Source organism: Semicossyphus pulcher, unplaced genomic scaffold, assembly GCF_022749685.1.
Source record: "Semicossyphus pulcher isolate SPU_LCO1_2020_fin unplaced genomic scaffold, fSemPul1.0.p SCAF_6, whole genome shotgun sequence".
Classification (NCBI taxonomy): Eukaryota; Metazoa; Chordata; class Actinopteri; order Labriformes; family Labridae; genus Semicossyphus; species Semicossyphus pulcher.
In genome coordinates this window covers 26,624,166-26,637,257 of record NW_027211737.1, presented here as the reverse complement: position 1 = coordinate 26,637,257, position 13,092 = coordinate 26,624,166, and the positions used below count along the sequence as shown (strand labels likewise).

The following is a 13,092-nucleotide window of genomic DNA, read 5'->3' as shown; positions in this document are numbered from 1 at the left end:
TTTCTGTGTTGTTCATATTTTCATGTTTCTTTAAACTAAATTTACTCTGCAGTCACTAAAGACTTCTGTTTGTTAAAGAAACCAGAGAAAACGTCCTCTGTCTGTTTTTAGAGTAAATGAATGTTTATGATTTTCAGTAAATGGTCACAACTGTATCCAGAATAACCTCTTAACTAATGTTTGTTTAAATGATAAAGTTTGCTGGCTGAAGTAGAAATGTTTCTTTAGTTTCAGTTGGTTACAATAATCAGGATACATTGATGTTTATTTACACATTTAAAACTTGAACACAACAAATTGGATTTTTAATGAATTTTATCTCCATATCTTTTTTCTTTATTCAGATTGAGGAGCTGCAGTTTGTCAGATATCAGCTGTGCTTCTCTGGCCTCAGCTCTGAAGTCCAACCCCTCCCATCTGAGAGAGCTGGACCTGAGTGTCAACAACCTGCAGGATTCAGGATTGAAGCTGCTCTCTGATTTTCTGCAGAGTCCAAACTGCAGACTGGAGACTCTGACGTCAGTTCACTGACTCTCTGTTACTATTGCAGACCTCATGTGTTTAGTTCTGTTTAGGACTAGGGGATACAATCTCTTGCTTGCTTCACGTACTTGATATGATGAGAGTGGGGAAGATAATATGGGGGTTTCCAAACAGGAGCCATGGTGGTGTGTGTGTGTGTGTATGGGGGGTGATAGGCCCACAACACCTCCAGAGGGCTCCAAGAGGTGTCTTTCCTCTCAATCCAGAGCCACCGACTTGCCTGTTCGGCTGCTTTGATGGCTTGGTGTTGGGCTTGGCCTCGGTTTCCCATGTCCTTAAGCAACGTTGTAGCTGACTTGCCCACGAAGCCTCTGCAGCCGACTTTGACCGGGCAGACCTTGGCTTTCCAACCGCGTTGTTCAGCGTCAGCTGCTAGCTCAGCATATTTAAGGCTCTTGCGTTCGTAGGCCTCCTCAACAGCATCCTCCCAGGGCACCGTAAGCTCAATGATGTAAAAGGTGTGGGAGGACCAAAGCATGAGGTCTGGTTTGAGGTTAGTAGTGGCGATCTCAGATGGAAAGCAGAGCCTTTGATTCAGATCCACCAATAATCTCCAGTCTCGTGCCGCTCCCAGCTGGTCAGTGTCGGATTTTGCTGTATAGACCGTGGTTTGCTTCTCTCCCTCGCGGACAAACTCTCCAGATCCAGATGGTCTCCAGAGCAGCTGCTAGGCACTTCAGCACCTGGTTGTGCTGCCAGGTGTTAACGGCCTTGTGTCAGGCTTGTCTTGCAGCCAACCAGAATGTGTTTCAGGTTTGCTGGAGATGGACACACGGGGCATGTAGGGTCTTCTACCACTGATTGAGGTTCCTTGGAGATGGCAGGACATCATAGGTGGCTCGTAGAATGAAGCTGGTTTGAAATGCTTCCATGCCCCACATCTCACTCAAAGAGAACTTTCTCTTCTCAACTCCCTCCCAATTTCATCCATTGTCCTTGCTTTGCCTGAGAGACGGCCTTTGTGCACCTCATTGCTTGTTCTTACCGACGCACCTCCTCGACCGCAAGACATCAGCACTGAGATGGAGTTGCCTTGCGCCAGGTCTGCTCTCTCCAAGGCCAAGGCCTCCTCTCCCTTGTTGTACATGGCCAACGATGTCCTGGTGCTTAAGGGCTGACTTAGCGTATCGTATGGCTGCAGATGGGGTCCACTTCCTTCCAGTTGCAAGGGTGGGAGCTGTTTGGGCTACACATGGGTCACGGGATTCCGTCAGTGTCATTTCCAACCTCACTCTGGAGCACTTGTACTCCTCTGCAAGACTGGACACAGGAAGTTCCAGAATGCTTCTTCCGTACAGCCCTATGTTGCTCAAGCATCTATTCTGTCAGATTTTAGAGTAAATGGTCACAACTGTATCCAGAATAACCTCTTAACTAATGTTTGTTTAAATGATAAAGTTTACTGGCTGAAGTAGAACTGTTTCTTTAGCTTCAGTTGGTTTCAAAAATCAGGACACACTGATGTTTATTTACACATTTAAAACTTGAACACAACAAATTGATTTTTAATGAATTTTATCTCCATATCTTTTTTCTTTATTCAGATTGAGTCGCTGCAGTTTGTCAGATATCAGCTGTGCTTCTCTGGCCTCAGCTCTGAAGTCCAACCCCTCCCATCTGAGAGAGCTGGACCTGAGTTTCAACAACCTGCAGGATTCAGGAGTGAAGCTGCTCTCTGATTTTCTGCAGAGTCCAAACTGCAGACTGGAGACTCTGAAGTCAGATAACGTTCTTTTTCTTCTATTCTGAGTTTAATATGATGTGAAAATGATGGTGAAACTAAACTTTAGACATTAGGCTGATATTATCCTGATCCACACCTGACTTTCATTAGTTTTTCTTTCTCATGTTTTTCAGATGTTAAGAAACAAATCTAAATGAAAATGACTAAATAAATGTTATCAATGTCAGCCATCAGATAATGATAGATATATTCAGTATTTGTTTTATCAACATTGTGATGAAGCTGTAAGTCATGATGCTGATACTGACTGAATAGTTCTAATTGTAGATGCTTTGATTTCAGGACTTCTCTATTAGTAACAGAATTAATACAGATTTATTCTGTTCACATTTATCCACCATTTGTCCTGATATATTTGGCATCTCTGGAAGCTTCTGGATCATGAAGTGGATCTTAAATCAGTTTCTCAGAGTTTTTATGTGTTTGGCTGCTCAACATGAGTTTGTATAGTCTGATCCACTGGTGGAGCTGGCAGAGTTGAAGAAGTGAAGTCACTAAAACTTTATTGAAGTAGCAGCAGGTTGTAGTTAATATAAATAAGAGCTATTTCTGTTTTTGTAATTTCCAGTATTTAACCTGCATCCTGTTGGGTTCAGGTGTTTGGAGGATCCATTTTAACTTCTTCATTCTAAACCCTCTTCAGCTGTCAACAGATTATTAGACATTAACTGATGTAACGATGTAACATTATCATTCTTTATTCAGATTGTGGAGCTGCAGTTTGTCAGCGATCGGCTGTGCTTCTCTGGACTCAGCTCTGGAGTCCAACCCCTCCCACCTGCGCGAGCTGAACCTGAGTCAAAACAAGCTGCAGAATTCAGATGTGAAGCTGCTCTCTGATTTTCTGCAGAGTCCAAACTGCAGACTGGAGACTCTGAGGTCAGTTCACTGACTCTGTTACTATTGTAGACCTCATCTTTGCCACTTATCCCCCTTTGCGGCTTCTCAGCCTAACTTACTCAAATTTGTGTTACTGAATGTGAGATCCCTATCAAACAAGACCTTCATCTGTCAGGATATTGTTAATACCAAAAAGCTTGACTTATTCTTCATCACTGAAACTTAGTTAAATCACGGTGACTCCATCCCACTAATAGAAACAGCACCTCACTTCTTTAACCAGCCTCGGCCTTCTGGTCGAGGTGGTGGCTTAGCAGTGCTCTTCAGGAACATGTCCTGCTCTCTGGTCTCAGTGGGCCAATTTACATCATTTGAATCTCTATCCTTCAAAATTAATGGTAAACCCCCCGTGCTCTGAGTCCTGATTTACAGACACCCAAAACACCTTCATCAGTGAATTCTCTGAACTCATATTTTGCCAAATTATGACAGTGTTTTAATACTCTGTGACTTTAACATTCATGTTTGTTGTCCCTCTCACCCTCTGGTCAAAAATGTTCCACTTCTTATTGAATCATTTCATCTTGGTCAGTCTATATCTGGTCCAACACATGTCAAAAACCGCACCCTGGGCCTAGTTTTATCCTCTGGTCTCTCCCCTAATAACTTTGATATGATTGATGTAAGTGTCTCAGATCATAAATCAATTGTATTCAATTGACTACCGTCTCCTTCTGCCCCTATACAAATTGCTCCTGGTTGCTCTCGTGTCCTCACCAGTACCACAGCTAGCCAGTTATTCACTGTTTTTAGAGCAGCACCATCCACTTGCCAAATTCAAAAAAATTCTTCCTAGACAAAATTGATATCAAACAGAACATCACTCCCTCTGATCGGCTTTTGGTAAATCCACTTAGGAGTCCACCAACATTTGATACCTTTCTGCCCATCTCACTCCCACAGCTTGACAAAGTCATTTCTGGCTCAAAGCCCACCAATTGCTGCCTTGATATCATTCCTACTAAGCTGCTGAAGGAGGTTCTTGGGGAAATTGGTCCGAGTATAGTGAATATTATTAACAGCTCTTTACTATCTGGAAATGTCCCACAAACGCCATAGTTCAACTCTTATTAAAAAAACCATGTCTGGATCCACGAATACCAAACAATTTCAGACCAGTTTCAAAATGTCCTTTTCTGATTAAAGTCCTGGAGAAAGTAGTCCTCCAACAGATAATACCTTTCCTCAACAGCAATAGCATCTTTGAAAAATTTCAGTCAGGTTTTCGTGCACACCACAGCACAGAATGTGCCTTGTTGAGGGTCACTACTGACCTCCTTGTAACAGCTGATAGTGGCCTTTCCTCAGTCTTAGTCCTGTTAGATCTCAGCGGTGGACCACACAATAATAATTGACCGTCTGCATCACTGGTTGGGGTCTCTGGACCAGCCCTCGACTGGCCTCAATCCTACTTAACAGACAGGACTTCTAGGTTGCAGTTAACAACTCCTTCTCCACCCCTGCTAGCTTCTCATGTGGGGTTCCCCAAGGCTTGGTCCTTGGTCCCCTCCTGTTTCCCCTCTATATGCTCCCATTAGGTGAAATTGTTGAGAAACTGAAATCTCATTTCACTGTTATGTAGATGACACCCAGCTTTACCTTCCCATTCAACACATTGACCAAACTGTACCCACCGCTCTTGCCAAATGTCCGGAGGATATTAAGGGATGGATGGCTAGTAACTTTTTACAACTCAATGAAAACAAAACAGAGATGATCGTGTTCAACCCACCAAACTCCACAAGCACCTTTGCCCAATCCCTCGATCATCTATACAATTACATAAAACCCTGCAAAAAAAACCTTGGAATAACATTCAACAATAACCTGAAATATGATAAACAGATTAACACAGTCATCAAATCTAGCTTCTTTCAGCTCAAGATCATGTCCAAAATCAAGACATTCTTATCACGCAAAGATCTAGAAAAAGTCATCCATGCCTTAATTTCCTCCAGACTCGACTACTGCAACTTTCTATATATTGTTATCAGCCAGGCCTCTATTCACCATTAACAACTTGTTCAGAATGCCGCAGCCAGACTCCTTTGCAGATGCAAAAAAAGGGAACACATCACACCCATAGCAGCGTCCCTGCACTGGCTCCCCATTCAGTACAGAATGCTGTACAAGATTCTCCTGTTCGTATTGAAAGCCCTTCATGGCCTCACTCCGAGCTATAATACAGAACTCATATCCCCATACAGTTCAGCTAGGCCCCTCAGATCATCTGATCAAGGGCTATTAACCATCCCGCAATCATGCCGAAAACCTTTTGGGGACAGGGCCTTCTCTGCAGCCGCACCGACTCTAGAATAGCCTCCCATCACGCATAAGAACAGCAGAATCTCTCGACGGCTTTAAAAAATGCCTCAAGACTCATTTTTACTCCTTGGCCTTCCCTAGCTTTTGATTATGAACATGAGTTTGCATTTTACCTTGTTTAACAAAAGCTTCAAGTTGTGTGTGCTTGCATGTGCGTGTGCGTGTGCGAGTGCGTGTTTTGTGTACTTGTGTGCATGTCTGTAAGCATGCTCATGTTTGGGTGTGCTCTCTATGTGTTTGTCCATGTATTTCAAATATTCATGTCATGTAATAATCTTTTTATGGCTCTTTTTCATTTGTTCTATTCTAAAGTTTGTTGTTAAGCTTGCTGTAAAGCACTTTGGTACAAACCCTGTGTGTTTTAAAGCGCTCTATAAATACATTTCACTTTGACCTCATATTTAACTACTGAACCTAACTCATGTTTATAAATAAGTTACAACCATGACTGTATAGATTCTGTGTTGTTCATATTTTCATGTTTCTTTAAACTAAATTTAAATTAAAAATCCAGAGAAAACGTCCTCTGTCAGTTTTTAGAGTAAATGAATGTTTATGATTTTCAGTAAATGGTCACAACTGTATCCAGAATAACCTCTTAACTAATGTTTGTTTAAATGATAAAGTTTACTGGCTGAAGTAGAAATGTTTCTTTAGTTTCAGTTGGTTACAACAATCAGGACACACTGATGTTTATTTACACATTGAAAACTTTAAAATGCATCAAATTGTATTTTTAATGACTTTTATCTCCATATCTTTTTTCTTTATTCAGATTGTGGAGCTGCAGTTTGTCAGAGATCAGCTGTGCTTCTCTGGCCTCAGCTCTGAAGTCCAACCCCTCCCATCTGAGAGAGCTGGACCTGAGTCTCAACAAGCTGCAGGATTCAGGAGTGAAGCTGCTCTCTGATTTTCTGCAGAGTCCAAACTGCAGACTGGAGACTCTGAAGTCAGATAACGTTCTTTTTCTTCTATTCTGAGTTTAATATGATGTGAAAATGACGGTGAAACTAAACTTTAGACATTAGGCTGATATTATCCTGATCCACACCTGACTTTCATTAGTTTTTCTTTCTCATGTTTTTCAGATGTTAAGAAACAAATCTAAATGAAAATGACTAAATAAATGTTATCAATGTCAGCCATCAGATAATGATAGATATATTCAGTATTTGTTTTTCCAACATTGTGATGAAGCTGTAAGTCATGATGCTGATACTGACTGAATAGTTCTAATTGTAGATGCTTTGATTTCAGGACTTCTCTATTAGTAACAGAATTAATACAGATTTATTCTGTTCACATTTATCCACCATTTGTCCTGATATATTTGGCATCTCTGGAAGCTTCTGGATCATGAAGTGGATCTTAAATCAGTTTCTCAGAGTTTTTATGTGTTTGGCTGCTCAACATGAGTTTGTATAGTCTGATCCACTGGTGGAGCTGGCAGAGTTGAAGAGGTGAAGTCACTAAAACTTTATTGAAGTAGCAGCTTGAAGTAGCAGGTTGTAGTTAATCTAAATAAGAGCTATTTCTGTTTTTGTAATTTCCAGTATTTAACCTGCATCCTGTTGGGTTCAGGTGTTTGGAGGATCCATTTTAACTTCTTCATTCTAAACCCTCTTCAGCTGTCAACAGATTCTTAGACATTAACTGATGTAACGATGTAACATTATCATTCTTTATTCAGATTACATGGCTGCAGTTTGTCAGAGATCAGCTGTGCTTCTCTGGACTCAGCCCTGAAGTCCAACCCCTCCCATCTGAGAGAGCTGAACCTGAGTGACAACAAGCTGCAGGATTCAGGAGTGAAGCTGCTCTCTGATATTCTGCAGAGTCCAAACTGCAGACTGGAGACTCTGAGGTCAGTTCATTGACTCCCTGTTACTATTGTAGACCTCACTAACTACTGAACCTAACTCATGTTTATAAAAAACTTACATCTATGACCGTATAGATTCTGTGTTGTTCATATGTTCACGTTTCTTTAAACTAAATTTATTCTGCAGTCACTAAAGACTTCTGTTTGTTAAAGAAACCAGAGAAAACGTCCTCTGTCAGTTTTTAGAGTAAATGAATGTTTATGATTTTCAGTAAATGGTCACAACTGTATCCAGAATAACCTCTTAACTAATGTCTGTTTAAATGATAAAGTTCACTGGCTGAAGTAGAAATGTTTCTTTAGTTTCAGTTGGTTACAAAAATGTTTATTTACACATTTAAAGCTTGAACACAACAAATTGGATTTTAAATTAATTTTATCTCCATATCTTTTTTCTTTATTCAGATTGAGGAGCTGCAGTTTGTCAGAGATCAGCTGTGCTTCTCTGGCCTCAGCTCTGAAGTCCAACCCCTCCCATCTGAGAGAGCTGGAGCTGAGAGGAAACAAGCTGCAGGATTCAGACGTGAAGCTGCTCTCTGATCTTGTGAAGAGTCCAAACTGCAGACTGGCGACTCTAAGGTCAGTAGACAGTTGGAGTCAGTCCATGGTGGTTTGGGCACCATAAAACTAAACAGTATCAAAGCAAAGTTTAAGTGTTTCTGGTAAACCTCCTCAACCCTCCCTCCCAGTGTCTGCATCCCTTAATGAAGCTGTCAGAGAAGAACGGTGATGGGCTTCAGGATTGAGCAGAAAGATAATGAAAGTACTATTGATGAGTACAGAAAATAAAGTTGGATTAGAGCTGACCGCATTACAAGATGTAGTAAAACAGACTGTCAGATCTTACCTATTTTTACCCCCATCTGAACACTAAAGAATTGATCAGATGGTCCACTTTAGTATCAGTCTGACTGAAGCCTGGAAATCAATCACTTTAATGATTTTATGGCCATGTTTCCTGAAAGATCCGTACAAACACAGAAGTTGTATTTTTTTCTTTGTTTTTTTTGCTGACCTTGTTTGATTGATCAGTACACTGGGACATCACTGGTGGGTGTGGTTAAAAGTTCAAGAGAAGTAAAATAGTGAAAAAGACGTGAGAAAGTATTTAAGACACTGCTGCTCAGCCTGGTGAGAAGTTACTCTCAAACACCTGTTAGCTTTGTGCTAATATTCCCAATAGAAGATCAGAAAAGATAAATAAATAAGAAACTACTGCTTTCTAATGTAAAAGCTGTTAAGTCAAAAAAAGTCAAGTTAAAGTTTATTATAGCCCAATATCACAAAGTTTGCCTCAAAGGGCTGTACATATCATAAAAACAAGTCAAAGAGTGAGAAAATATATGTGAGAACAATGGTTATATATTTAGGGTAGAATAAGTGAAGTTATAGGCTGATGCAAAAAGATGTGTATAGTTTACTCTTAGAGGAGTCTACTGAGCTAGCCTCTTGAATTTTGGTAGGAAGGACTACTTGGTATGAGAAGACCCTACCGCCTACTGATTTATTTATTTTTGGAATTTTCAGGAGGCCAGCATTTTCAGCTCGTAGAGCCCTAGCTGGTATAGAAGAAGTGACTAGGGGTGATCATTAGAATGGTTCAGGTCCTTGATATATTTTAGAAGTTAAAAGTAGAATCTTAAAGTCAGATCTTGTATGTACAGGGAGCCAATGAAATGATATAAGAACAGAGGTAACATATCCTGGCAGCAATGTTTTGTACAAGTTGTAGTTTTCCAAGAGTGGAATTAGGTAGGCCAGAGAAAAGTGAATTGCAATAGTCAAGCCTAGATGAGACAAATGCATGAACAAGTGTTTCAGCATCAGCCATTGAGAGGAAGTGGCGAATGTTGGCGAATGTTTCGTAGGTGGAAATATGCATTCTTTGTAATATGGTTGATATGTTCTTCAAATGAAGTTGGGATCAAATAAGACACCAAGATTTGTAACGCAGGAGCTTCGTGAAATTGTGGAACCAGCTATGTTCATGGTGAGATTACAGAATGTGTTTCTTATGTGCTTTGGACTAAGAATTAGCATCTCAGTTTTGTCAGTATTTAAAAGAAGGAAGTTATTGTTTAATGTCCAGTATACAGTCCTTAGATTTCACCAGCTGATGACAGGCGTCAGGCTTAATGGAAATGTCTAGCTGAGTATCGTCAGCATACAAATGAGAACCTAGTTTGTATTCATTGATCAGTGAACTAAGGGGCAACATGTAAATGGAGAAGAGAATAGGACCAAGCACAGATCCCTGAGGTATGCCATATCTGACATTCTCGTGGTCTGATAAATCATTGTTATGTATAACAAAGTGAGATCTGTCGTAAGTATGACCTAAACCAAGAGAGCGCAGTGTCAATGATAGCTACGTAGCTTTCTAGGCTATGTAATAGAATGTGGTGATCAACCGTATCGTCTAAGAGTGACAGTATTGAAGCTGAGTCAGAATCTGAAGCAAGAAGTAAGTCATTTACTCTGTTATTGTTTGCACAGTTTCTGTGCTGTGACATTTTTTGAAGCCAGATTGATGATGATCTTATAGGATGTTGGTCTATGAGTTGCTGAGCCACTGCTTTTTAACATTACAACAGTAAATGCATGACTGAACTGTTTCTGACATAATGATGCTTTCAGGGACTCTCCCTTTTCCTCCAAGCTGCAATTCTCCAGTGTGTTAACATAAACATGCTAGGCTACAAAATCACTCCACTTCTGTCTTCATACTGGATGCTCTACATTACTGGCTAACAGCTGATAGTCTGAGTATAAACACTGTCTTTTCCTCTCATCAGGTGGAAGGAGTGATATCTGTCACTGGTTCTGTCGAGAGAGGATCAGCTGATGATCCAGGGCGGTTTAAGCAGCAGCTTGTGTGTGGAGACTCTGACTGGGCCGTGTTACTGAGAGGAAGAGTGGAGAGGAGAGCTTCATCCTTTTATTTTTATTGTTTTATTACCACTAATTTCTAAATAACAGTAGAGGTTGATATATGTTGAACTATAACTCTCCGATGTTCTGGTTATATTCCCAGTTATTTAGATAAGTAGTCGACTCAAACTGAACAAAGTCTTGATTTAATCAAGGCTTTGCTGAGTTTCTCGATTGACTACAAACAGATTATGATGTCTGGATGTTGCCGGCAAGTCAGCAACTCAATATTTTCTATTTCATGATGAAAAATTAATCACTAGCTTTTAAATGTGTTAGTCATGATCAAAACAATTATTAATAGTCTTAATTTATGCTGACAAACAAATTTAAAAAGTATTAGATTTAGTTTGATCCTGCTAGTTTTCACATTATTATATATATTGTACGTATTATATATTTTTATTTTTATTCTTATTGCCTATTTTCTTTATCTTATTCTATTTTCTTGTTTTTATTCTAGTTCTGTGTTAATTGTTCTAGACCAAAATCACCAAAACAAATTCCTTGTATGTGCAAATCTACTTGGCAATAAACCCCGATTCTGATTCAGTTGGTTCATAAGTCTCAAGCATATCCAAAATGTAATTGGCCGCTTATACCCAAGCAGTGAGACTTTGAAATCAACTCTGAGTAACGGGTAGCCAGTGTAAGGATGTTAAAACTGGAGTCATGTGCTCGTATATCCAAGTGTTGATCGGGACTTTTGAAGCAGCATTTTGAATACGTTGAACAGCTTGTTTTGAAAGCCCTGTGAACAGACCGTCGCAGTAATCTAATCTGCTGGAAATAAAGGCATGTTTAAGTCTCTCAAGGTCTTGTTTTTTCATTATTCCTTTGACTCTAGTTATGTTTTTTAAATGTTAAAAAGCAGAAGAAGTTATGGATTTAATGTGGCTGTGGAAATTTAAATTAGAGTCTGGGATAACACCCAGGTTTCTCGCTTGACTCTTGGATATAAGAGAGAGGGACTGAAGGTGAGAGCTGACGCAGTGTCTTTCTGTCTGTGGCCCGGACAGTTATGTCGGTCTTATCTCTGTTAAGTTGGAGAGAGTATTTCCACATTTACTCAACAACTTTGGTTACAGGTTACATTCAGATAAAAATCAACCCAGTGTGCTAACACAAGCTTGTTTTATATTATTGCACTTGGCGTATACCCACAAAGAATAATAAACTGTATCTGTGATGTTGTAAATGTGTGTTATTATAACTGACCAAAGCAATCAATCTATAATCTACATTTAAAGTGATTTACTTATATCAGGATATTTGTAAAGGAGTCGATATTTCATTTCCACCTGCAAACATGCTGTAAGCTACAAAAAGCGAATTTAATTTCACATGTTCTCGCTCCTAACATTAAAAAAGAAAAAACATTTCACAAAACGAAAAAACATTTCAGTCGCTGCGAACATAGACTGTAGAAGTAATGGACGTAGCCAAAATATGGCTGCTGCCATGCTGGTTTACTGGAGCCTGAAGAGACCAAATTTGGATGAGAGGGTGGAGCTGCAGAAAAGCAGGTGGTTGAAAAATGCCATGTTAGCAGAGCTGTCTGTACCTGTGGCTGACCAATTGGCTTGTGAATGAGCTAGTTTAACTTAGTGTTTCCCACAGAGGATGTTTTATTAGTTGTGGTGACTGACTGTAGTTGTTTAGTTATCAGACTAAAGAAGGAGCGGACTCGCCGCTAGCTTGCCCGGTGGGACAGCGGGAGGTAAACGACACATAATGGGAAACTCTAAACAGGTCTTATCATCACTACTAACAAACCAGGTATGGCAAGCACAGTATACCTGCTACTTAGTGCTAAAATATATCAATACAATATAGAATTTAAGTCACTGAAAAGCTGGAGCTCAGACTTCTTGCATGGCCAGAAAGTTCCATAAATCCCACAGAGAGAGACAGATTATTTGTCCAAACTTTGAATGAAAAAATCCCCAAAAGGCTCCAACAACACAAACAAGCTAAGCTAAGTTCAGTGACTGTGTGTCTGCGTTGATGTCTAGCAGCTCCCACCTGTCACTCAAGTGACTCAGTCCCTATGATTTAAGGCTTAATATAATTAAAACAGGTGTGTTACAAAACAAATTCACCCCCTTGTACAGTCTTCAACTGTAAAATAAGCTATTTATAACAAAACCGTTTTTTGGACCAGGCTGTAAACATGTAAACATTTTCCCATCTGCTGTAATTTTATCTCTTGGTTTCTGGAGCCAGCCTCAAGTGGCCACAAGAGAAACTGCAGTTTTTTTGCATTTCCGCACCGACTTCATTTCTCAATCGGTGGTTGCTGCTTGGCTGCAAAAACGTTTCAGAATACGGAAAGGTTAGGACTATACTACGTGTTTGTGATTGGACGGAACTTGTGTCAAGGCAAACAACGCAAAAGTGACATACTGTTTCTGGGGTCCGTTTCACAAAGCAGGTTCAACAAACTCTGAGTCTAACCCTGAACTCTGAGTTGATCTACTCTGAGATAGGAAACTCTGAGTCTTCGGTTCCAGAACAGCTGATCAGAGTTAGTTCAATCAACTCTGAGTAGGTTCAGCCGGAGTTAAGTGCGTGCACGCTGACTATAAAAAGTCAGCATTAATGGAGCCCTGATACCACGATTCACCATGGCAACGGTACACAATAAGAGGTCCTCCTACTTCACACCAAAGGAGCTCGAAATACTCATGCGGACGTATGGCGAACACAAACGTGTATTTCGCAAGAGAAGTAACACAACTGCAGCTGCAAGAGAGAGAGAAGCGGC

At 40.2% G+C, this 13,092-nt stretch overlaps 2 protein-coding genes across 2 annotated transcripts; both read left to right on the top strand.

Annotated features, from left to right (window-relative positions):
• Nucleotides 1-348: 348 nt before the first annotated feature.
• LOC138610031 (ribonuclease inhibitor-like) lies at nucleotides 349-3,179 on the top strand (the record flags this gene model as incomplete). The annotated part of the gene is made up of 3 exons (XM_069682728.1): nucleotides 349-518; nucleotides 2,088-2,261; nucleotides 2,993-3,179. Coding segments are annotated over 3 exons (531 nt in total), but the record flags the coding sequence as incomplete, so codon positions are not given.
• Nucleotides 3,180-4,858: 1,679 nt separating this feature from the next.
• On the top strand, nucleotides 4,859-11,139 carry LOC138610029 (ribonuclease inhibitor-like). The gene is made up of 5 exons (XM_069682727.1): nucleotides 4,859-4,865; nucleotides 6,314-6,461; nucleotides 7,203-7,376; nucleotides 7,800-7,973; nucleotides 10,190-11,139. The coding sequence occupies exons 1-5, from the start codon at nucleotides 4,859-4,861 to the stop codon at nucleotides 10,200-10,202; spliced, it is 516 nt and encodes a 171-aa protein (XP_069538828.1). The 3' UTR covers nucleotides 10,203-11,139.
• The last annotated feature ends 1,953 nt before the right edge of the window (nucleotides 11,140-13,092 follow it).

Coding starts and splice junctions, on each gene's coding strand:
- LOC138610029 (XM_069682727.1), top strand. Junction 6,462..7,202: donor TGCAGACTGGAGACTCTGAA/GTCAGATAACGT, acceptor TTCTTTATTCAG/ATTACATGGCTGCAGTTTGT. Junction 7,377..7,799: donor TGCAGACTGGAGACTCTGAG/GTCAGTTCATTG, acceptor TTCTTTATTCAG/ATTGAGGAGCTGCAGTTTGT.